At 46.6% G+C, this 23277-nt stretch overlaps 1 protein-coding gene across 3 annotated transcripts in view; it reads left to right on the forward strand.

Moving 5' to 3' along the window:
* ATP6V0A2 (ATPase H+ transporting V0 subunit a2) overlaps positions 1-15601 on the forward strand; it is an 85731-nt gene extending 70130 nt beyond the window's left edge. For 2 of the 3 annotated variants that reach the window (XM_029571285.1, XM_029571286.1), the window contains exons 15-20: positions 4100-4313; positions 4562-4684; positions 4969-5091; positions 5752-5869; positions 13610-13781; positions 14725-15601. In XM_029571285.1, the coding sequence (XP_029427145.1) occupies positions 4100-4313; positions 4562-4684; positions 4969-5091; positions 5752-5869; positions 13610-13781; positions 14725-14827 (853 nt within the window). In that variant the 3' untranslated portion in view covers positions 14828-15601. Of the gene's footprint in view, positions 1-4099; positions 4314-4561; positions 4685-4968; positions 5092-5751; positions 5870-13609; positions 13782-14724 lie in introns of those variants that run through there. The other variant, XM_029571287.1, reaches the window with a different exon arrangement.
* The last annotated feature ends 7676 nt before the right edge of the window (positions 15602-23277 follow it).

The following is a 23277-nucleotide window of genomic DNA, read 5'->3' on the forward strand; positions in this document are numbered from 1 at the left end:
CCGCATTCAATAATGATATCGGATGATATGTTTCCGGCTCGTATTTATCCTGCTCTGGTTTATGTACAATACAATAGTAGCATCAAATAAATTGCCAATATAATCCAGGTATACCTGCAAATGGTCAAAGAAGGCTTTTAGCAGACCTACCAACTCTGTCAGAAACCTCTTGAAAACTCTACATGATACTCCTCAGAACCTGGGCTTTTCTTCCCGGGAAGGCAGGAGATAGCAGTTTTGATTTCCAGTGCTGAGAGAGGCGCCATCAGTCTCTCCTTCTGGAGATCAGACAGAACCAGCATCTGTACCCCTGCCAAATAACTAGCGATTGTTGCTGCTGGAACAGAACCGTCCGCAGAGCATAGCTGTTGAAAAAATTCTTTAAATCTGTCGTTAGCCTCCATATTAAGAGTACCCTAGGAAGCCATCTGTCTTTTGTGTACCAGAGATTAACGTCCTCTGGCATTGCAGCAGCCGAGCAAGCATGGATCTGGTCTTGTTCCTGTACTCATAAACTCACTGCCTAGAATACTGAAAAACCCTTTCCAAGTCCTTCAACTGCAATTCCCAAAGAGATGACCTACATTTCTCCAGTGCCCTGTAAATGCGGTAGGACCTGATGCGCTTTTGCGCTTTTTCTAATTGTCCAATCTTGGTCTCCAAGGAATTTTCACGTCTCACCCTTTCCTTTTTCCGATGAGAAGCAAGGCTAATTATCCGCCCCTTCAACACAGTTTTGAGCACTTCCATAAGAAGACTGGGGAATAATCTCCTGAGTCATGGTTCTCGAAAAATCCTTTACAGCCTCCCAAATCATATTGCAAAAGGAATGCTGGTGCATTAGGGAAGCATTAAACCTCCATCCTTTCCCCGCCTCAGGACTGCCACAGACATGTAATGGTAACAAGTTAGGGTTGTGATCTGTGATAATAGCTGGCCAAATATCAGCCAAACCCACCTGTGAGCACAGAAAAAAAAATCAGTCCGACTGTAAGAGTGAAAACGAGGTGAATAAACAAGCGCAGTCTCTACCAGTTGGGTTTTGCTTCCTCCAAACGTCCACCAGCACCAGGTGTGATATCATTGGCTTTAAAGTATCTGTCTCACCCCCAGACCAGCCGCCAGAAGATCTATCTATATCAGGGTCGAGACCTACATTTCAGTCACCTCCCAGGATTAGAGGGGAGGATGAAAAAGCCTGCACCTCTCCACCCAAACGAATAGAAGTCCTCCTGCCCCACATTCAGCCCATAAACATTGGCCAAGAAGATTACCCCGTTTAACACCCATCATTGTATTTCTGTACCTTTTGCACCGAGAGGGAGCAACTTATGAATCAAAATGCACACCCCTCTACTCTTAGAATTATAGGAGGAATAACCTAACCAACTTAACATGTTCCACATCGATCAAGAGTTTCCTGAAGGAAAACCATCTGTGCCCCTTTTTCTTAAAATAGGTCAGGATTCTCCGAGGCTTGCCTGGAGACCCAAAACACCACACATTGAGAGAGAAAATTAACCAGGACCGTAGCTATTATCAAAAAGAACAAATTTTACCCAGTTCAGTGTAGGAAGAGAAGAGTGGTTATGGTGCAGAACTGATCATTTAGTGTGAACAAACAACCCTAAAAACATCTTGATCATCTAATGATCCAACTGACTCCCTCACTGGCTTCTTACCTCAAATGTACCTGAAAAAGTTTTTATTATGAGTTTTTGTTTTCACAGCAAGCTTCTTTTCAAATTCTCTCTTTGCTTTTCTTATCAATGCTTTGCATCTAACTTGCCAATGCTTATACTGTTTCTTTCATTCGGATCCCTTTTCCATTTCTTGAAAGATGTTCTTTTAGATATTATAGCCTCTCTCATCTTACCTTTCAACCATGTCTGTAGTCATTTAGCCTTTTTTCCATCTTTTCTAATGAGTGGAATACATCTGTTCTGGGCTTCCAAGATGGTATTTTTAAACATCCATGTCTGAGCTAAACTCATAACCTTTGTAGTTGCTCCTTTTAGTTTTTTCCTAACCATTTTCCTCATTTTATTATAGTTACTTTTTTGAAAGTTAAATGCTTTGTGGTAGATTTCTTTTTAGTGCTCCCTCCACTTATTACAACATTATCAAATTTGACTTCACTGTTGTAAAGTGGCTACAACACTTACCTCTCGCACCAAATCCTGTGTTCCACTAAGGACTGGGTCTAAAATAGTTTCCCCTCTTGTTGTATCAGCTACTTCATGAAGCAGTCATTTATTTCATCTAGGAACTTTCCTTCTCTAGAATGTCCTGATGTAACATTCACCCAGTCAATACTGGGGTTATTGAAATCACTCATTATTACTGCGCTGCTGATTTTGTTAGCTTCCCTGATTTCTTTTAGCATTTAATTGTCTGTAGTTCATTCTGGCCAGTTGGACTGTAATACACCCCCATTACTATTTTATTCCCTTTTTCACCTGGAATTTCTATCCATAAAGATTCAACATTGCATTTTGTTTCCTGCAGAAACTTTATCCTGTTTGACTCAATGCTCTCTTTAACATAGCACCCCTCCACCAATTTGATCCATCCTATCATTTCAATATATGTACCCAGATATCCGTGTCCCATTGGGTATCCTCCTTTCACGAGGTTGAGATTCCAATTATATTTACCTCTTCATCTAATGCCATACAATCTAACTCTCCCATCTTATTTTTTTAGACTTCTAGCATTTGCATATAGACATTTCAAAGTATGTTTCTTGTTTTTATTAACAACCTGCTCATCAGTTGACAGGGGTAATTTATTTTTATTTATTTATTTATTTATTTATTTAGCATTTGTTTATATACCGAGGTACAGCTGACAATGCCTTCACTCCGGTTTACATTATAACGAACCAGATACATTTGAATTAATAACATTAAAACAGAGATTGAAAACAGAACATTAATTTAATAACAGTTAATAAGTACATTGAACATTAGATAAGAATGAATGCAACGCTTGAGGTTGACGGTTGAAGCCGTTAATGAGAAGGAAGGTTTCTGCAAGTCGGGGTGAGTGTCAGAGGGATTGCTGGAATAAAAAGGATTTAGAATTTAGAATCTTTATAATTTAGAATCTTTCTGCATTTTTCTTAAAGGCACCTGGCCCCCTTTGGCATTTACTGCAATCTCTCTACTGGGATGCCCTATTTTCTCTGTTCTCTTAGTATCCTTCAAAGATACATCATTCCGAACTATACGTTTTTGAGCAACTATCTGCTTTCCCCCTTCATCTAGTTTAAAAGCTGCATTATCTCCTTTTTAAAGGTTAGTGCCAGCAGTCTGGTTCCACTCTGGTTAAGGTGGAGCCCATCTTTTTGGGAAAAGGTCCCCCCCCCCCCTCTTCCCCAAAATGAAGCCCAGTTCCTAACAAATCTAAAACCCTCTTCCTTGCACAGTTTCATCCACACATGGAAACTTTGGAGCCCTTCCTGTCTCTGGGATCCTGCACATAGAACAGGAAGAATTTCTGAGAATGCTACCTTGGAGGTTCTGGGTTTCAGCTTCCTACCTAAAACCTTAATATTGGCTTCTAGAACCTCCCTCCTGCACTCTCCTATGTCATCGGTGTTCACATGTGCCAAAGCAGCCAGCTCCTGTACCTGAATGTAATCCACTTTGAAGCGCTGAAAAAGTGCAAAAAGCGGAATATAAATAATTAAATAAATACAAATAAAATAAAATCCGATCTATGTGATGCACACACTACTCGAGGTACTACATCAGGAGTAGGCTTTGATGAAGGCTTTGGCTGTCTTTTGACATTGAGGCTTCCTTGGTTTCCAGTTCTCCTTCTGAGGGGAGAAAGCAGGAGAGGAAATTAGCAGATCTGAGGATGGGTTGCTAGGTGTCTTCCCCATTAACCCATGTCCCATGCAGTACGAGCCTGGAGTAGCTTCTGAGGAGAGGTAATGAGGACAAAAACAGTAATGGAATTCAAGAAAGCCCAGGATAAGCACAAAGTTGTGAAAGAATGAGGGGAAAGTTGGGTTTCAACTGGGATCTATGGCATTGCACCAGGAATATTAAATGGTCCTTATCTGAAGTCATGTTTTGTTTCTGTTTAGACACTTCAAGAAGAAATTCAGCATCTACTTAGTGTTTCTTCCTGAGTTGATCTTCATGCTGTCTGTGTTTGGATACCTGGTCTTTATGATTGTCTACAAATGGCTGGCTTATTCTGCAGAAAACTCCAGATCAGCTCCCAGCATCTTGATTCACTTTATCAATATGTTCCTCGCCCCCAGTGATCAAAATGAAAGAGCTCTTTATGGAGGACAGGTTGGTGATGGTCATTGGCCAAGAGAAATGGAAAGATTGGAATTCACCCAGAGCATATTAGCTAGTAGGAACCATTCAGCTTTTGTGACATGGTTCATATAAAAACACAGATTTTAATTAACCTATAAAAATGGAATTGTTGGGTAAGTTGAGAGCGCAGTCTACCAAATGGCGTTACTGAGTAATAACTGCTATTACAGTAAAATTGTAAAACCATGGCCTTTTTTGTTGTTTTTCCTTCTTGACAGCACGTATTCCAGGTTTTTTTGTTGGTCCTCATTTTTCTGTCTGTGCCTGTGCTGTTTTTCGGAAAACCACTGTATCTTTATTGGCTGAACAACAGCGGCCAAAACATTGGTCACCACAGCAGGGTAGGTGTTGAAAATTGACTACAGTTATATCTGTTTTAACATGGGCAAGTACCACAATTGTGGGATGACTGGCTCGTTTCTTTAGGTGTGAATTTGTCCTTATACAAGGGATCTTACAAAATCATCAACTCCAGGTGGTAGATGACGGTGTAAGAGAAGGCAGTGGCGGGAGGAGTAAGGTTGGAAAAGTGAACTTTTCAGTTTACATTTGGGTAGACCGAAAAAGTGAGCTTAATGGGATGATTTCAGAGGGGACGATTAACACAGTTTTGGTTTGCTTATAGAAAGGTTACACTTTGGTTCGGCGAGGGAGCGAAGAGGAGCTTTCTTTGCTGGGATCCCATGATTTGGAGGAAGGAATTGCGCACACAGAGCATGTAGGACACAGGGAGAGGGCTGCAGAAGAGGTGAGAAGACTGTATATGTCATTAGGATACAGGGAAGCACAAGGTCATTGTGAAAGCTGCCGTGTGTGTGTTGTGAACTGAAGGGCAAGGGCTCCTGTGTTCTTTTGTTTCATGGGGGCTACACATGAGAGGGGAGGGACAGCCGTAGGATAAGTTTATTTAATTGTTTCATGAGTTGTTTTTATCTGAATGATTGTAATTTGTTTTATTTTTTAGTCCTAGGAAGTTGATTTTAGTATATTTATTGTGTATTATTATTTATTGTTGTGAACCGTTACGGTGGAAACCGAGTGACGGAACACAAAAACCAATAAATAAATAAATAAAATAAAACTCCTTAGGGTTTGGCCACATCTTTGCTTAGAAAAGGGTCTGGAAAACATTCAAGAAGTGGCTTGACCATATATGATGAAATAAATGGATGTTTTACACAATTCTTTACTTTTCACTGTAAAGCCAGTCTCATTCTGGGAGTGGCGGTGGGTGGTGAAGAGGAAGTGACTAATTCAGAGACATTCCAAGGCCCATTTCATGTTTTATGAAGTTCAGAATACTAGATACTTACAGTTTAAATGTAAGCACTACAGAATACATAAATAAAGAAAGTGGCCACACATCTAATGCTCTTTGATTTCCTATGTATTAATTTTTTTTTTTCAGTTTAATTTTGGAGATGCTTTTATGCATCAAGCTATTCACAGCATCGAGTACTGTCTGGGGTGCATCTCCAACACAGCGTCCTACCTGCGACTGTGGGCACTGAGTCTTGCTCATGCACGTAAGACTTCTGTTTTATAACTAACATTGATAATAGCTTCCTCCTTTTTAAATATAAAACTTCTGGGCACCGCTGTGTGTGTGTGTGAGATCCCGGTTCTAGACCTGGCTCCTGGACTTCAGCCCCTAGGAGAGCTGGTACCTGGCTGTGACTCCTACCAGTTGGGCTTCAGCAAAAGCCACGCTCCAGGCCTCATAAAATGTGATGGGTAAATGTAAATATAACAGATTTATCATTGCAATTTTTAAAAGCCCATTTGCCCGTGTTAATGTATGTAACGCGGGTAAATGGGCTTTTGAAAATTGCTTTGATGGTGTTACGTTTACATTTTCCTTTGAAAATTACCTCCTAAATGTTTTTTGTAGTTGGGGCTACTTCTGTAGAAAAAAGAAAATGAATGGAAAAAAAGTATTTTTAAAAAAGGATCTGAGGTTTCTCCAAGAACAAGCAGGTTGGAAGTCCTCATACATGGGTGACATCAGATGGAGCTCAGCATGCCGCTATCCATGCATCCACATGGGGTCCCTCTTCAGTCCCTTCTTTTCCATAGAGCTGTCGGCTCACAGTTGTGGAGCTCGTGCTCGTTTCTCTTGGAAAACATTTTTCCTGGGCCGGGTCCCTCTCCATTTCTCCCAGCATTAGTTAGCTGGTAGTGCTGTAAGTTTTTACCTTCTGTGTAGTCAATTCCTGGTAGCGGTGTCCTTCGGGGGTCGATGGTCATTGACTGCTCGCCAGCTAGTTTTTCCGCATGGCGGCGTCATGTTTTTGTTAGTGCCCTCAGACTATGTCCCTTACGGATCCACATGAAGTGTGTATCCTTTGCCTTGGGACATCGCATGACGTTCGAGGGTGTCGATTTTGCGACCAGATGACCCCCAAGGGCCGGTGCGCGCGCCTGGACAAGATGGAGAAGCGTTTTGGGTCCAGGAAGTCGGAACACTCGACACTGGCATCGGGGGCATCGACACTGAAGAGCTGGGGAGAACAGATGGTCACCGTTCCCTCAGTGTCCACCCCTCCACCAGGGATCGGCCTTCATCAGTCTCCTCTCGCTCGAGATCTGGATCGTCTCCTTCCTCGGTGCCGGGGAAAGACTGGGCCAAGCATCGTGGGAAACCCTGAAAACATCGCCACCAGTCTCCGTCCTTGCATGGTGCCGGGTTCAGGATGGCACTGGTTCTTGCTGTGATGCCCCTGAAGTGAGCCCACGGCGAGGAGGGTATCGCCCTTCATCAAGGCCAGGGGTCTGAGGCATTTTCACAGATTCCAGTGCCGGACTAATCTCCCTCTGGGCTCAGCCTTCTCCTCGGTCCATCCTCTTGTTTGGCAGCCTTTGAGGAGGAATTGGAAAGCCGGGTGCATTTGGCAGTTGTTCGAGCCCCGCCGGTGCCAGAGCCTGCACCTTCGCTGTTGGCACCACTGCTGGAGTACCTCGATGTTCTGCTTGGTGCTGTCCTCATGCAGCCGAATCCAGTGCCCAGGGTACCATCTATGAGCGAATGGCCACCGTTGCCGCCTCCTCCCAATACCTTCTCCAGTGCGGGTTCCTCGGAGGAGAAAAGGGTCTGCGAGGCCGGGGACATTGTCGAGACCTTTGGTTCCACGGCTAGTGTTGCCTGGTCCGTTTCCGGGTCCGTCCGGGCCTTTGATGCTATCAGTAACATCGGTGCCCAAGCTGCTGGGCCTGGGAAAATGCCCCCCACAAGTGTCTCTGGATGATCTTAATGATGATGATGCCCCGTACGACCCATTGGGGGGATGATATCTCAGAGTCTTCCTCTGATGACTCTGGTGACCTTCCCTCAGATCTGTCTCCTCTGGAGGAGTGACGCTGGTCCCCGCCGGAGGGTTTAGCTTTTGTGCGGGCCATGGTTGAAGCCATTCCATTCCAACTTCTTACGTAGAAGGATGCCAGGCACAAGATGCTGGAGTTTCTCCAGTTTGTAGATGCCCCAAAGGAGGTCATGGCAGTTCCCGTTCATGAGATTTTCAAGGAGTTACTCCTTAGGATCTGGGGACATCCCATCTCTGTGCCTCTGGGGAATAGGAAGGCCAATGCAGTGTACTTAGTCCAGCATGCTACAGGGTTTGAGAAGCATCAACTCCCTCACTAGTCTGTTATGGTGGAGGCCGCCCTTAAAAAGGCCAAGTGCTCTTGCACGCATGCCTCAGCCTCTCCAGGACGGAACACGGGGGGCTGGGTAGGAAGGCGTTTCAGGGCACCATGCTGATTGCCTACATTGCTTCCTACCAACTTTATATGACGCTAAATTTTCGGAACCTCTGGAAACAGATCCACGACCTGACTGAGCGCCTGCCCCACCAGCAGCAGGGCGCTTTCTCGGCGGTTGTCCAGCAGGATCTTGAATGTGGCTAGCATGAGGTTCACTCCACCTACGATGCATTTGAGACAGCGGCGCAGGTGGCAGCCATGGGAATTGGTGCCCATTGGATGGCCTGGCCTTGTACCTTGGATCTCCGCCCAGAGGTGCAGGAGAGGCCCACGGACCTGCTTTGTACTGGCGAAAACCTCTTTGGTAATAGGGTGTGAGGGATGCTATGGCTCCGTTAAAGGATCATCATGAGACCCAGCAGCATCTCTGCCAGTTCGTCGGATCTGCTGTCCTCGGCCAGAAAGTCCTCGCATTAGGGCCCAAGGAGGTCCTTTTATCACCAGAGGAAATACTACCCTCCCACTTCTCGCACCCAATCCCAGCGGGTGAGCTCTAGGGCCTGCCCTAGAAGCAGTGGGCCCCCAGGCCTCAGCCGGTGCCCCAGGCAAGCCCCACTGGTTGGAAGGGTAAGCCAACACCTGTACTCTTGACACACGACTCTCTGGTTGGAGGCAGGCTATGGTTCTTTCGTGACTGTTGGCCTAGAGTTAACCTGGCCCAGTGGGTTTTGTCCATCATTCGTCAAGGGTACCGGCTGAACTTTCTGGGTATCCCTCTGGACTCTCCCTCGTGCCCCTTTTGGGGGGGGTGGGGGTCAGTTCTCACATCAGGAAATACTTTTGGAGTGGCTTGCCGCCCTTGTAACAGCCAGGGCCGTCAAACTTGTTCAGCTGAAGCAGTAGGGGCGGGGGTTCTACTCCTGATATTTCCTGATTGCAGAGAGAACAGGGGGACTCCGTCCTATCCTAGATTTGAGAGCCTTGAGAAAGTTTCTTAAAAGAGAAAAATTCAAGATTGTCTCTCTGGGCTCTCTGATTTACCTCCTACAAAGTGGAGATTGGCTTTGCTCCCTCAACCTAAAAGATGCCTACACCACATTGAGATATTCCAAGGTCACAGGAAGTATCTCCGGTTTGTGGTGGGTGAGAAACACTTTCAATACAGGGTGTTGCCGTTCGGCCTGGCATCGGACCCACACCTCTTCACCAAGTGTCTGGCCGTACCTCCGCAGGTTGGGGGTGCAGGCGTTCCCCTACCTAGATGATTGACTCGTCAAGAGTCCCAGCCAGGAGGGAGCAGTATGGTCCCTGTGTTTGACCATTTGGGTGTTAGATTCCCTGGGGATTATAAACTACGAAGTCTCATTTTGACCTGTCACCTCAGCTGAGCTTCATTGGTGCCTGGTTGGACATGGCTCAGGCCCATGCGTTTCTTCCCTGCAATCGGGCACTCATGCTGGTGTCCATTGTGGGAGTGGTCCGCTAGAGCCAGCAGATTTTGGCACACCACATGTTGCGCCTCTTGGGACACATGGCCGCAGCCATCCATGTTACTCACTTTGTTCGCTTACATATGCACAGAGCTCAATGGACCCTGTGGTCCCAGTAGCAGCAGGCCACCCAGGACTTCCACATATGTATTACTCCACCTCTCCATGTCTCCTTGGTGGGAGAGTTGTATCAACTTGGAGCAGGGGGTGCTTTTTCAGACCCCCTACTCAGATTGAGCTCACTACGGATGCATCCAACCTGGGATGGAGTGCCCATGTGGAGAGACTTCGCACCCAGGGCCTGTGGTCCACCCAGGAAGCACAGTGTAAAATCAGCTTCCTGGAGCTCAGCATGATCCGGTGTGCGCTCTGGGTGTTCAGAGATCGGCTGATCCACAGAGTGGTCTTGATCCAGACCGACAACTAGGTGGCGATGTGGTATATCAACAAACAGGGAGGTATGAGGTCATTCCTCCTGTGGCAAGAAGCAGCTCAGATCTGGTCTTGGGCTGTCCTAGGGTATGGTGCTCCGAGCCATGTACCTGGCCGGGATAGAGAATGTGATGATGGGCAGGCTGAGTCAAGCCTTCTGACCCCACGAGTGGTCCCTGAAACAGGAAGTGGTGAATTGGATCTTCCACCTCCTGGGGGACCCCGGATCTGTTCGCATCCCCCTGCAATAGGAAGGTGTATCAGTTCTGCACCCTGAACAGGCTGGATGGCAAACCAGCCTCAGATGCTTTGCCCGCCATTGGGGCAAGGGAAATTTGTGCGAGTATCTTCTGCTTCCCCTGGTGATGAAGCCTCTCCTGAAGCTCTGACAGAACAGAGAAACTATAATCCTCATAGCCCGTCATTGGCCAAGGCAGATCTGGTTCCCACTCTTGTAGGATTTCTCCTTCTGGAAACAGATCAATCTGGGGACTTCCCCAGACCTCATCATGCAGGATCAGGGGAGGCTATGCTATCCCAACCTCCGGGCCTTGTCCCTGACGGCCTGGATGTTGAGAGGTTGACTCTGCAGCCCCTCAACCTCTCTGATGTTTCTTGTGTCCTGGTGGCTTCCACTAGAAAGTGTTATGGCCTGAAGTGGAAGAGGTTTTCCATCTGGTGTTAGTACCTTATTTATTTATTTATTTAAAAGTTTTTATATACCGTACAAATGGATAAAATATATCCGTCTAGGCGGTTTACAAATGTTCAAAGCACATGCATAATTTTAAAAACAAAGACACAAACATTTATAAACAAGACAAAGATTAAGTACAGTGCATGGGTTATAAAATATTATTATAAATGGAAAGCTTGGATGAATAGATGAGTTTTCAGTGATTTTTTAAATTCTCTGCGATTAGAAGTCAAACGGATACAGTCAGGTAAAGAGTTCCATAATGTTGGACCTGCAACTGAAAAAACACGTTTACGGGTTAATGATAAGCTAACAGATTTTACAGAAGGAATTTCTAACATACATTTGTCAAAGGAACGTAATTGTCTGTATGGTTTATAAATTCATAACAATGAGCATAACCAGATTGAATCAGTATTGTATATTAAGTTGTGTATAGTGGATAAAATTTTATATATTATGCGGTATGATACTGGGAGCCAATGTAGTTGTTGTAAAATAGGAGAGATATGTTCGTTTCGACGGTTATTGTATAACATACGGGCAGTTGCGTTCTGAACTAGTTGAAGTGGATGAATTGTTGATTGAGGTAAGCCAAGATATAAAGCATTACAGTAGTCTAATGAAGATAAAATGAGTGTTTGAGTGATCAATCGAAAATCATTTGGAAGGAGTAGTGGTTTCAGTTTCTTTAGCATGTGAATTTTTAAAAAAGACTTTTTTACAATTTCAGGTATATTGTTTGTCATAGATAGTTTGGAGTCAGGAATTACCCCTAAGTTTTTTGCGTGTGATTTTATGGAAATGATTTGGTTCTCAAAGGTAAAAGTTGATGGCGGTTTGTAAATTGAATCTGGAATGGTGGATAGATAAATTAATTCTGTTTTGTTTGTGTTTAATTTTAGCCTATTATGGGAAAGCCAAGTTTTGATTGTAGACAAGTATAATTGCAGTAAAGAGAAAGTTTTAGACCATGAATCAGTGAAGGGTATGATGAACTGAATATCATCGGCATATATTTTGAAGTTTAAATTTAAGCCGTTCAAAAGTCGACACAAGGGTAATAGATATAGATTGAATAAGAGAGCTGATAAGGCTGAGCCTTGGGGTATTCCTGTAGAGGTGGAGTACCTCGGCCTGGATCTGTTCTCCTGCTCCACAGCGAAGCTGCTTGATTACCTCCTGCATCTTTCAGACTCTGGCTTGAAGACCACCTCTGTTAGGGTACACCTGAGTGTGATCAGGGCCTACAACTGGGTGTGAATGGTTTGCCCATCTCCGTGCCACCCATTGTGGGACGCTTCATGCGGGATCTGCTTCATTTGAAGCCTCCCCTGCAGCCTCCTGCTGTGTCCTATGACCTCAGTGTGGTGTTGGCTCAGCTCATGAAAGCTCTTTTTGAGCCACTGCGTTTTTGTGAGCGCAAGTATCTGACCTGGAAGGTCACGTCTTTGGTTGTGGTCACGTCAGCGTGCAGAGTCAGTGAGATTCAGGCCTTAGTGATGTATCCACCCTACACGAAGTTCTTCCATGATAGGATAGTTCTGTGCACGCACTCTTAAGTTCCTGCCTAAGGAGGTGACAGATTTCTATCTTAACCAGTCAATCGTCCTACCCACCTTTTTTCCCATGCCTCATTCGCACCAGGGCAAACGGGTTCCACACAGTCTGGATTGCAAGAGAGCCTTAGCTTTGTACTTGGAGCGGACAGCAGGCCATAGGCAGTCTATGCAACTCTTCATCTCTCTTGACAGGAATAGATTAGGAGTTGCAGTTGTAAAACAAACCCTGTCCAATTGGCTGGCAGATTGTATCTTCTTCTGCTATATTAAGATGAGCCTGTAGCGTGGGGGCATGTCAAGGCTCATTCTGTCAGTTATGGTGACTTTGGTGGCCCACTTGAAAGCGGTCCCTGTGGACGAGATCTGCAAGGCTGCGACATGGAGTTCTCTCCACACTTTTGCTTCTCACTACTGCCTGGACAGGAATGGCTGTCACAGTAGCAGCTTGGACCAGTATGTCCTCTGGAATCTTTCTCAGCTGTAAAACCCTACCTATGACCTTTTCTTCGGGTTCAGGCTGCCTCCCTCTGTTACCAACAGCACCACTGTTGTTGTGTCCGTGGGCATGTGGTTAGGTGTCTATTGGTCATTTTTGTCTTTGGGGATAGACTATAGCTAGGGATTCACCCATGTGTGAGGACTACCATCCTGCTTGTCCTAAGAGAAAGCAGAGTTGCTTACCTGTAATGGGTGTTCTCCTAGGAAAGCAGGATGTTAGCCCTCACGAAACCTGCCTGCCACCCTGCAGAGTTGGTTTCTCCTATGTTTGTTTTATTTTTTTGTAATTATATGTTAAGAGACTGAAGAGAGACCCCGTGTGGACACATGGATAGTGGCATGCTGAGCATGCTCAGTGTGCCAGCCAAAGTTTCTAGAAACTTTGAGATAAGTTTTCTGGGCTGGGCTCCATCTGATGATGTCATCCATGTGTGAGGACTAACATCCTGTTGTCCTTAGAAGAATATCTGTTACAGGTAAGCAATTCTGCTGTATTTGGGACCTGTTACACTTCAAAACACAGAACTAGAGGCATACAGGAGCAGATGGGATGCACAAAAAACTCCCGTAAGGACCTCTGGAATATTGGCAATCTGTAGGGCCAGTATGGAACCTCAGGCCACCACTGTGTAGGCATTTAATGTTCCGGCTCTGCCGCCATATCCATGTCTTTCTGGCTTCTCAGATTGTGTTGATTTATTGAAGACTTGCTATTGACATAAATCTTGCTGCACAGTATGCTGCAATTTACTCTGTCTGAAAAACCATCGTTAAATAAAATGTCCTCTTCAAAGTGCTGGTGCGTACCAGCCTCCTTAATGCCAGCTAATTTAATGTGAGATTAGAAAGTGCCTTCTTTTAAACAGATTATGAAACCCTCTTTTCTAGAGCTCTCCGAAGTTCTGTGGCAGATGGTCATGCGAATTGGCCTCCGGGTGGACACAACATTTGGCATTGTGTTGCTGGTTCCAGTTCTAAGCATTTTTTTTATTTTAACCATTTTTATTCTCTTGGTGATGGAAGGGCTTTCCGCTTTCCTACATGCTCTCCGACTGCATTGGTAGGTGTTCTTTTTATTTAGCATTGCTTTGCCAAGTCTGGGGAAGCTGCTGCTAAGAATTTTTTTTTTTTCCTTATAACTTCTTCCTTTGGTGCTGATTAATTTTGTAGGTTGTTGATTGAAGACTTACCTTACGTCTGTTCCTGGTTCCTGATAGGATTCATGTCTTATATTTCATATTTGCTGAAGGAACTGGTTCAATATGAACAGATAGTTCTCAGATGATACTGAATTATCTGTGTGTATGTCCCCTTCTCCCTGGCCTCGAAATGACTAGATTTTGCTCCACCAAGCTTTGTGTGGAAGTAGGTTCTTGGGGGCAGTGGACATCCGACTTTTCAAAGTTGGTGAGTGATTTGAGGGTAAAAAGGGAGAAGGGCATGAGAAGTGGCCAAAACTGGCAGCTTTCCCCTACGAAATGCATGAATGTTACCCGTTTTGCTGGTTTAAATATGGAAATAATTGGGTAACAATGCCAGCACATTTTAAGGAAAATCTCGCAGTTATATTGCTATGTTCTTAGGTGACATCCCCATACTCCTACTTAAAGTAGCTGGATTAGGTGAAAGGTGCTTTTGAGTACTGCAGAGAGTGAGAAGGATATCACAAAGTACCTCTGCCTCGGAGACCTTTATTGGGATGTGGTCCATATCCCTTGGACAGATGATTCCAACTTGGGCATCTGGGCAGGAAAGGGAGGCAAAATGGCTATAAACTTGGCGAATCGTGAAGAAAGCCCACTGTGGCTCAGCTCTGCCCTCTTCCCCCGTCAATGGTGTGGCGAGTGGGGTAGGATTAGCTTCAATTCAATTCAATAGAATCCTGAGAGAGTACTCCATAATTTTTAATAAAGAGTATTTGTGAAGTATGCAACATGTATAATAGACCTCGTTGCTAATTGGTCACTTTATTAATCATCCCTCCCACCCCCATTTATCAACAGGGTGGAGTTTCAGAACAAGTTTTACACTGGTGCGGGCTACAGGTTTACCCCTTTCTCCTTCAGTCACATGCCTGTACATTTTGACAGAGATGACTCCATATAACCTGCCTGCCCTACCATGAACTCTTCAGCAGTGTATGACATTAATTAATCATGTGACAAAGTCTTAACGTGTGTGGTATGTGACATCAAGAAGCTGTTTTTCACGGATTGCCTTGTATAATTTTACAGTAAATGCATTTCAGATCTCTTAATTCTCTCTCTCCCTCACATGGCATGGATGTATTCTGGTGTCCCAAACTGAAATAGATCAGTTGTTTAAGCATTTAAAACACAAATTATTTATTTTTGCTTGTTCTTTTGGAATGTAATGGGTCAACTGGTAAATAATTCTACATTCTTTCCTGCAAACCACATATCCTTTGGAATTATTTTTAGAATAATGGATCTTGTAACAGTTGTTTTCAAATCTGCTCCCCGGGAGTGTTTTGGGTTGAGAACTAAAGGCAAAATGTTGTCATTGTGTGACTCCTAAAAATGTATTTTGCTTCTTCATGACATCTTTACCTTGAGACTGACCTTTCATCGTTTGCTTGGGTTTTTTTTTTTTCTTCTATCTTTTGTTCTTTGACTCTGATACTACTTTTGTACAGGGAATGTATAATAATCTAATAGAAATGACCACTGTGTCATGTTATGGAACCAATACTTTAATACTGAAGGTCTAAATATTGTTTGAAATCAGTCTTTTGTATCTATTTTTATATCAAAATGTAAATAAGGACGCTCTTTGGTATGATAGCTGTCATTTGTGCCAAACTGTTTGAATTTTTCCTTTCAGATATTTTTTTTAAATAAAAGCTAATTGCTAAATGTACAGTTACCTGTCTTCATCCCTTTTCAACTCTTTGTCTTACATCATTTACAGTGAAATATTAGAAGGAATCACACCAAAAGCTTGATTCTCAAGAGTAACCCTGGGACCATTTGTGTATCCATGAATAATGCCTTAAATCCTGTTTACTGATGGTGTTCTACATACTTTGGCAACTATATGCTATTAAGGACTGGATTACAGTATCTAGATAAAGAGCAATGATATAACATGTTATTCAATAGAGAGATTTGGACAGCTTTGGTACATGAATATACTATTTCCTAGCGTGTAGCAGATGGCCTCAGGACCAGTGGTATAGTGTGCTCCTGATAGCAGTTGGAGACTGAGTCAGATTTCAATCTGACGTCAGCACTGCATATATCCGTGCACGAGGCTCTGTTCCTCAGTTTTTTTCCATCTCCATAGCAGTTCAGGACTTCACACACTCACAGCGTTAGAAAACCAAACTCCAAATTCAAAGAAGAAAGAAAGAATCTTACGTACAGACAAGCCCCGCTCTCCTGCGGAGATACCTAAGGGTCCCTCCCCCAGTCGAGAATTCCTGAGGTGATTTCCGAGATCCCTCAGAGGTAAGCTTCGAGTCCCGGCGTGGACTTAGCCCCCTGTGAAGGGAGCGGCTGAGAGGCAGCCTCGGTCCGGTCGCTGACCTGGTGTGGACTTAGCCCCCTGAAAAGGGAGTGGCTGAGAGGCAGTGGGTGCAAGACCAAGTGCGGCGGTGAAGATATTCCCCTCTTTCCCCCCCCCCCCCCCCATAGCCGGAGACCGCCTGGCAAGAGACCAGGAAGTGCAGAGACAAGGTAAGGTAGAAAACTTCTCTCTGTCTCTGGTCTCTGAGGCTCGGATAACCGCACAGATCGTCCCTCCGGCGTCTGTCTAATTGGATTGAGCAGCCCCGTCCGGGCTAGACCCTGATCCGGCTCGAGGATCCTCCCACGTGGAGACCCTCCGGGGGGGGGGGGGGGGGGGGCACCATCTTGCTCATGTGGTCGCTGGTACCATTTCCCCCCTAGTCGCCGCTTTGTCCGCACAACTGAGCCGTGCGCACAGCAGTGAGCCAGGCGCATAAAATAGTTGTGCGCACAGCACCGTGCGCAAAGGGTACTGAGCGCTCAACTAGGCCCGTGCGCACAGCAAAGCGCGCATCTTCTCCCAGCATGCGCATATGTACAGGATACACGTGCAAATCATGGCACCGCTGTCCAAGACAGCTAAAGGCCCAGTCCTCTGCCCGGCATGCCACCTGAGAGCGGCACAGCCCGAGGTGACCTCCGCCCTGTGCCTGTTGTGTGAAGAAGCTCGGGGGGAGCCGAGACAAGGTCCCCCTCAGCCTGTAGAGGACTCCGGAGTTACCAGCAAGACTACCCCGGACCTCTCTATTCCTAACTCGGCCCTTCCACAGTGGGGGCCCTCGGGGAGCGCCGCTGGACCCAATGCGGTCCCAGGCAACTTCACCTGGGCGGGATTCTTCACGGAACTACAATCCTACATCCACGCACAGACAGGACCACCAGCGGCACAACCACAACCCCCGCCAGTGGCCCAGAACCTCCTGGCCTCCACCAGATGAGCTGCCCCTGGACAAATACCTCCCCTTAGGGGACACAGATGATTCAGAGGAGGAACCAGAACCCCTGGAAGGGAAACTCCCTCCAGGAATGGAACCGCATTGCACCATGATGTGCTTCTTCCCAAAAGACGAATTATCAGATCTCGTAGCCATGAGTCTGAAGGCATTGGCCATCCCGGACACATGCAACACAGCAGAGTCCAAGGCGAGTCCCTTCCTGGCTGGCCTCCGCCAAACCTCACGCTATTTCCTTACGCTACAGGCCGTACAAGAACTGATCGACCTGGAATGGGACGCCCCAGAGGCCACCTTCGAGGAGGAGTCGAGCCCTAGAAGCTCTCTACCCCTTGGACCCCGTGACGAAGGAACTCCTGAGGTTTCCAAAGGTCAATGCCTTGGTCTGCGCCACCACAAAGCACACCACCATAACACTCGAGGGTGGAGCTTCCCTCAAGAATGCCAATGACAGACGGCAGGAATCCATCCTCAAGCAGTCTTACGATGTATCAGCTATGATCCTACAGATCGCTGCTTGCTGCTCCGTGGTATCACGCGCCTGCCTGGCGATGGCCAGGGACGCAACTATGCCAATCGAGGCATTAGACCCGGCAATATCATTCCTCATGGATGCGACCTCAGACCTGGTGCGCACCTCAGCCAGGAACCTCTCGTTCATAGTGGCAGCCAGAAGACAGCTCTGGCTCCAAAGCTGGTCAGTCGACGTGTCCTCTAAGACGAGGCTTACGAGAATGCTCTTTCGAGGATTACTCCTCTTCGGAAGTGATCTGGACAAACTAGCCGACAAATGGGGCGAGTCCCCAGTACCCCGTCTACCGGAGGGCAGGAGCAAGAGGAACCAACACCCCTCCCCCTGGGCACCCAAGGGCAGAGGATCCCAGCGTTATAGACCATACAAAAACACTTAACAAGCCCCCCGCCCCACCAGCAAGGGGCAGTCCTTTTGGAACAGACACAACAAAAGAGGAGCCAGCTCAGGACCAGGCCCCAGCCGCAACACGCAATGAGAATCAGCAGACCCATTTACAGGAAGATATCATAGGGGGCAGCTTGCCCTTTTCTACCAAAGATGGGTCAAGATAATGTCTGACAATTGGGTCCTATCCATCATCCAAGAGGGATACTACCAGGACTTCCACAGCATCCTTCCGGACAAGTTTGTGATTTCTCCGTGCCACGACCTCTCCAAGAGGAAGGCAGTGGAAACCACACTATCAAAACTACTCGTTCTAAAGGCAATAACACCGGTGCCTCCACACCAACAAAATTCAGGGCACTATTCCATCTACTTCATCGTACCCAAGAAAGAGGAAACATTCCAGCCCATACTGGACCTCAAGACAGTCAATCGCTACCTGAAGGTACCCCGCTTCCGCATGGAAACCCTGCGTGCAGTCATAAGAGTGGTACAACCGGGAGAATTCCTGACCTCCCTGGATCTATCAGAAGCCTATCTCCACATACCAATCCATCACATCCACCAGCGTTTCCTACGCTTCGCGATATTGGGCCATCACTACCAGTTCCAGGCCCTACCGTTCGGGCTGGCTACGGCTCCCCGGATGTTCACCAAGATCATGGTGGTAGTAGCGGCAGCACTGAGGAAAGAGGGAATCCTCGTACATCCATACCTGGACGATTGGCTGATCAGAGCGAAATCGCCAGAGGAAAGCCAGCAAGCAACCACCAGAGTCAAGGAACTACTGCAGAACCTCGGATGGGTCGTCAACACACCCAAGAGCCACCTGCAGCCCTCCCAATGCCTGGAATACCTGGGAGTCCGGTTCGACACCAAAGGGAACAAAGTCATCCTTCCCCCTATAAGGAGAAGGAGATTGATGGAACAACTACGAGCAATGTTGAATTCCACTCTCCCCACGGCATGGGACTATCTCCAAGTCCTTGGACTCATGGCATCAACCATAGAAGTCGTCCCATGGGCAAGGGCCCACATGCGGCCCCCTACAACGTTCCCTACTCTCTCAGTAGAACCTTATGTCTCAAAACTGCTCCGCCCTCCTCCGGCTACTGGCAAATGTTTGGAACCAACTACAGAAGTGGCTACAAGAAGAGCACCTGAGCGCGGGAACAAGCCTATCCCCACCAGAATGGATCTTGCTCACCACAGACGCAAGCCTGTGGGGAGGGGGAGCCCACTGCCAGGAGCTAACGGCTCAAGGGCAATGGGACAAAGAAGAGTCGGCATGGAACATAAACCGACTGGAAGCCCGAGCAGTCAGACTAGCCTGCCTAGGGTTCAGCCACAGACTCCGGGGCAAATCAGTCAGTCATGTCGGACAATGCCACAACAGTGACCTGCATCAACCGCCAGGGGGGAACCAGGAGCCAGCAGGTGTCAATGGAGATAGAACCCCTAATGACGTGGGCAGAATCAAATCTACAAGGGATATCAGCCACCCACATCGCGGGAAAAGACAACGTCACTGCAGACTACCTCAGCAGAGAGAGTCTGGATCCAGAGGAATGGACACTGTCGACAACAGCCCTCCAGTGGATTGTAAACCACTGGGGAACACTAGCCATGGATCTTCTGGCAACCAGGTCCAACACCCAGGTTCCCAAGTTCTTCAGCCGAAGACGGGAACTGCTGTCCCACGGAATCGACGCCCTCATCTAGACCTGGCCTCAGGAGGATCTACTGTACCCCTTCCCTCCATGGCCACTACTGGGCGGAATCATCCGCAAGATAAAACACCACAAAGGGCTGGTACTTCTAGTGGCCTCGGACTGGCCAAGAAGGCTGTGCTATGTGGACATGCGAAGACTTCTGGCGGGAAACCCTCTATGCCTACCTCCACACAGGGATCTACTCCAGCAAGGACTGTTCTTCCACGAAGACTCAACGAAATTCTCGTTCACGGTCTGGCCATTGAGAGGTCTCGCCTGAAAAAAGAGTGGATACTCAGGACCAGTGATAGACACACTGCTCCAAGTGCGCAAGGTCTCCACCTCCTTAACATATATCAAATCTCCTCACACAGATATCACTCACCCTCAACCACAAAAAAACCGAAATCCTCCTCTTATCCAACAAAAACACCTCCAACTCCAGCAATGACAGCCCCCCCAACCAGCCACCCTCCACTCTTTCCGACGAGATAAGAGACTTAGGCTTCCACCTTGACTCATCCCTCAACTTGAAGAAACACATCAACCACACAATCAAAGAAGGTTACTACAAACTAAAAATCCTCAAGAAGCTCAAACCACTTCTTTTCCACCACGACTACTGCACAGTTCTCCAATCCCTCATACTATCGAAGCTTGACTACTGCAACTCCCTCCTCCTCCTCGGTCTACCCACCTCTACCACTAAACCACTTCAACTACTCCAAAACGCCGCAGCCAGATCCCTCACAAACTCCAACCGATCCTCCCACATCACCCCTACTTTAAAAGCCTTACACTGGCTCCCCATCTCACACAGATCTCAATACAAAACACTCACTATATTACACAAAACCATCAACAACCATAAAACCAAATGGTCCAAAAACCCTCCCCAACTTCATCAAAGCCAGAAACGCCTACGCTCCCAAAACACAGGCCTCCTGGTCATTCCACACACAAAACTCGCCCACCTGTCTTCCACTAGACAACGCTCCTTCTCTGTAGCCGGTCCTACCCTCTGGAACCAGCTACCTCCCCACCTCAGACTGGAACCCTCTCTCCAAACATTCAAAAAACATCTGAAAACATGGCTGTTCCAGAAAGCCTACCAACTAGCGACCTAACTCCTCCTCCCCTCCCACCCACTCCTCTGTCCTCCCTCACCCCACAAGAAAGCCTCACCTTATATAACAATTAAGACATTAAAAAAAAACAAAAAAAAAACCCCACCACGTATAAAGTTCTCCTCAACTGTTACTATGTACTTACACTGTCCCTATGTCCCACTTAGGTTAACAGTTTAACAGTGAAACAATGTTTCATTGTTAAACTGTTCCTACGCATGTTTTAATGTTACAATGTAAAAATGGTACGACTTCCGTCTTGCTATTATCCTGTTACAATGTGAACCGATGTGATGTACCCCAACGAATGTCGGTATATAAAAGCAAATAAATAAAATAAAATAAATATATACGAGTATGGAGAATATTCGAAGCCTGGTACGAGGACTGCGACATCCTTCCATGGACAGTCAAAATCCCCATGATCCTGGAATTTCTACAGGACGGCGTGGGCAAAGAGTTGTCTCTCAACCCCATCAAAGTACAACTGGCCGTCCTGGCCAGCTTCAGACCCAGGGTGGACGGCAGCAGCCTAGCGGCCCACCCAGATGTCTCCTGCTTCTTAAAAGGGGTCAAGCACATTCTCTCACCTCTAAAGTGGCCGATACCCCTATGGAATCTCAATCTAGTGTTAGACTTCCTAGCTGGAGCCTCGTTCAGACCAATTCGCGGTCTATCCTTACGGCTCCTGACCTTGAAGACTGCGTTCCTCGTGGCAATCTGCTCAGCCCGTCGAATCTCCAAACCTCAAGTACTATCATGCCGGGAGCCGTTCCTCAGATTCACACCGGGATCCATATAGTTGCGCACTATACCCTCCTTCCTGCCAAAGGTGGTTTCTCACTTCCATCTAAACCAGACTATCTTGCTGCCATCTCCAGACGAGCATAAGGACTCGGAAGACTCACACCTTCTTCGCCACCTGAATGTCAGCAGACTCCTAGTCCGATACCTGGAAAGATCGGCACCTGTACGTAAGACGGACTATCTGTTCGTTCTTCGCAGCGGGAAGAAGCAAGGGGAAGTGGCCTTGCAGGCAACCATTGCTCGCTGGATCAAAGAAGTAATCAAGGCGGCCTACATACATGCAGACAAGCCCCCACCTCTACAAGTCAAGGCATTCCACAAGGGCCTTCTCGAGATTCTATCGCCTGGATGTTCAGGCCAAGGAGGACACAGCATTCGCAAAGGCAGTACTAAATGGACCACAGGCAGCCTCCCACCCGGTTCGGGAGTAGCTTTTGTACATCCCTTCTCGAGAAGGTGTGGATGGAGGACCAAGTTGCCACCCGACAGATCTGTGGGTGACAGCATCTTGGTTTCTGCCCAGGACACTGCCTGGGCCCTTGTGGAGTCTGCTGACATAGGGGTGCACAGTTTGAGTTGTAACCAGTCTAACTGTTATTACTCACAAGATCAGTACCGGACAGCAGTAGTCACATTCTGGCAGCCCCAGTACTGCCTTGGATCAGAAAGGTCTCCCAGTAGGAGAACATCACCAACTATGATGGCCGACCTAACTCTTCCCTCCTGGGCAGTAGCCCTGGGAGATTTGTCCTCTGTGCGAGAGGACAATACATCACCTGGAGAGCAGGTCCTTGCTACATCACTTCCTGCTACACCAGCATGATGTTCTCCTACTGGGAGACCTTTCTGATCCAAGGCAGTACTGGGGCTGCCAGAATGTGACTACTGCTGTCCGGTACTGATCTTGTGGGTAATAACTGTTAGACTGGTTACAACTCAAACTGTGCACCCCTATTGTTTTAACTTTATTAATTGTATATTGTATATATTTTCCTTTGCAATAAAAGTCTCCCATAACTTCCAATAAATGTATTCTTTAGTTGCCAAGGCCTATCTTTACATTCCAATTTGTCCGGACCATCAAAGGTTTCTCAGGTTTATGATTCTCTGAAATCATTTTCAGTTTTGCACCCTGCCATTCAGATTGGCAACAACACTGAGGACCTTTCCAAAGGTGATGATGGTGGTAGCTGCAGTTCTTCAGCAGGAGCGTGTCCTGGTCTTTATTCAAGCCATCCTGCAAAAATTCCAAAATGAGGGGAACCTTAACCAAGGAGGGAAGAGTACCTCGATTCTTACACCAGTCCTTAAACACTCTCTGAAGGATGTGTCCAAAACACATGTCCAAATAAAGTCGTAGCTAATAGCGCTCATCACATGGGGATAAGGCTATTAGCTATTTCCCTGTGATGCAAAAAATTCTCTGCTCATAGAGAAGGTCTAGCAGAATGAAAGTAAAAGGCAGTGAGATTTTGATAGCTAGGAACTTCTGATTCCTTGTCACCCTA

This window comes from Rhinatrema bivittatum, chromosome 11 (assembly GCF_901001135.1).
Source record: "Rhinatrema bivittatum chromosome 11, aRhiBiv1.1, whole genome shotgun sequence".
Taxonomy (NCBI): domain Eukaryota; kingdom Metazoa; phylum Chordata; class Amphibia; order Gymnophiona; family Rhinatrematidae; genus Rhinatrema; species Rhinatrema bivittatum.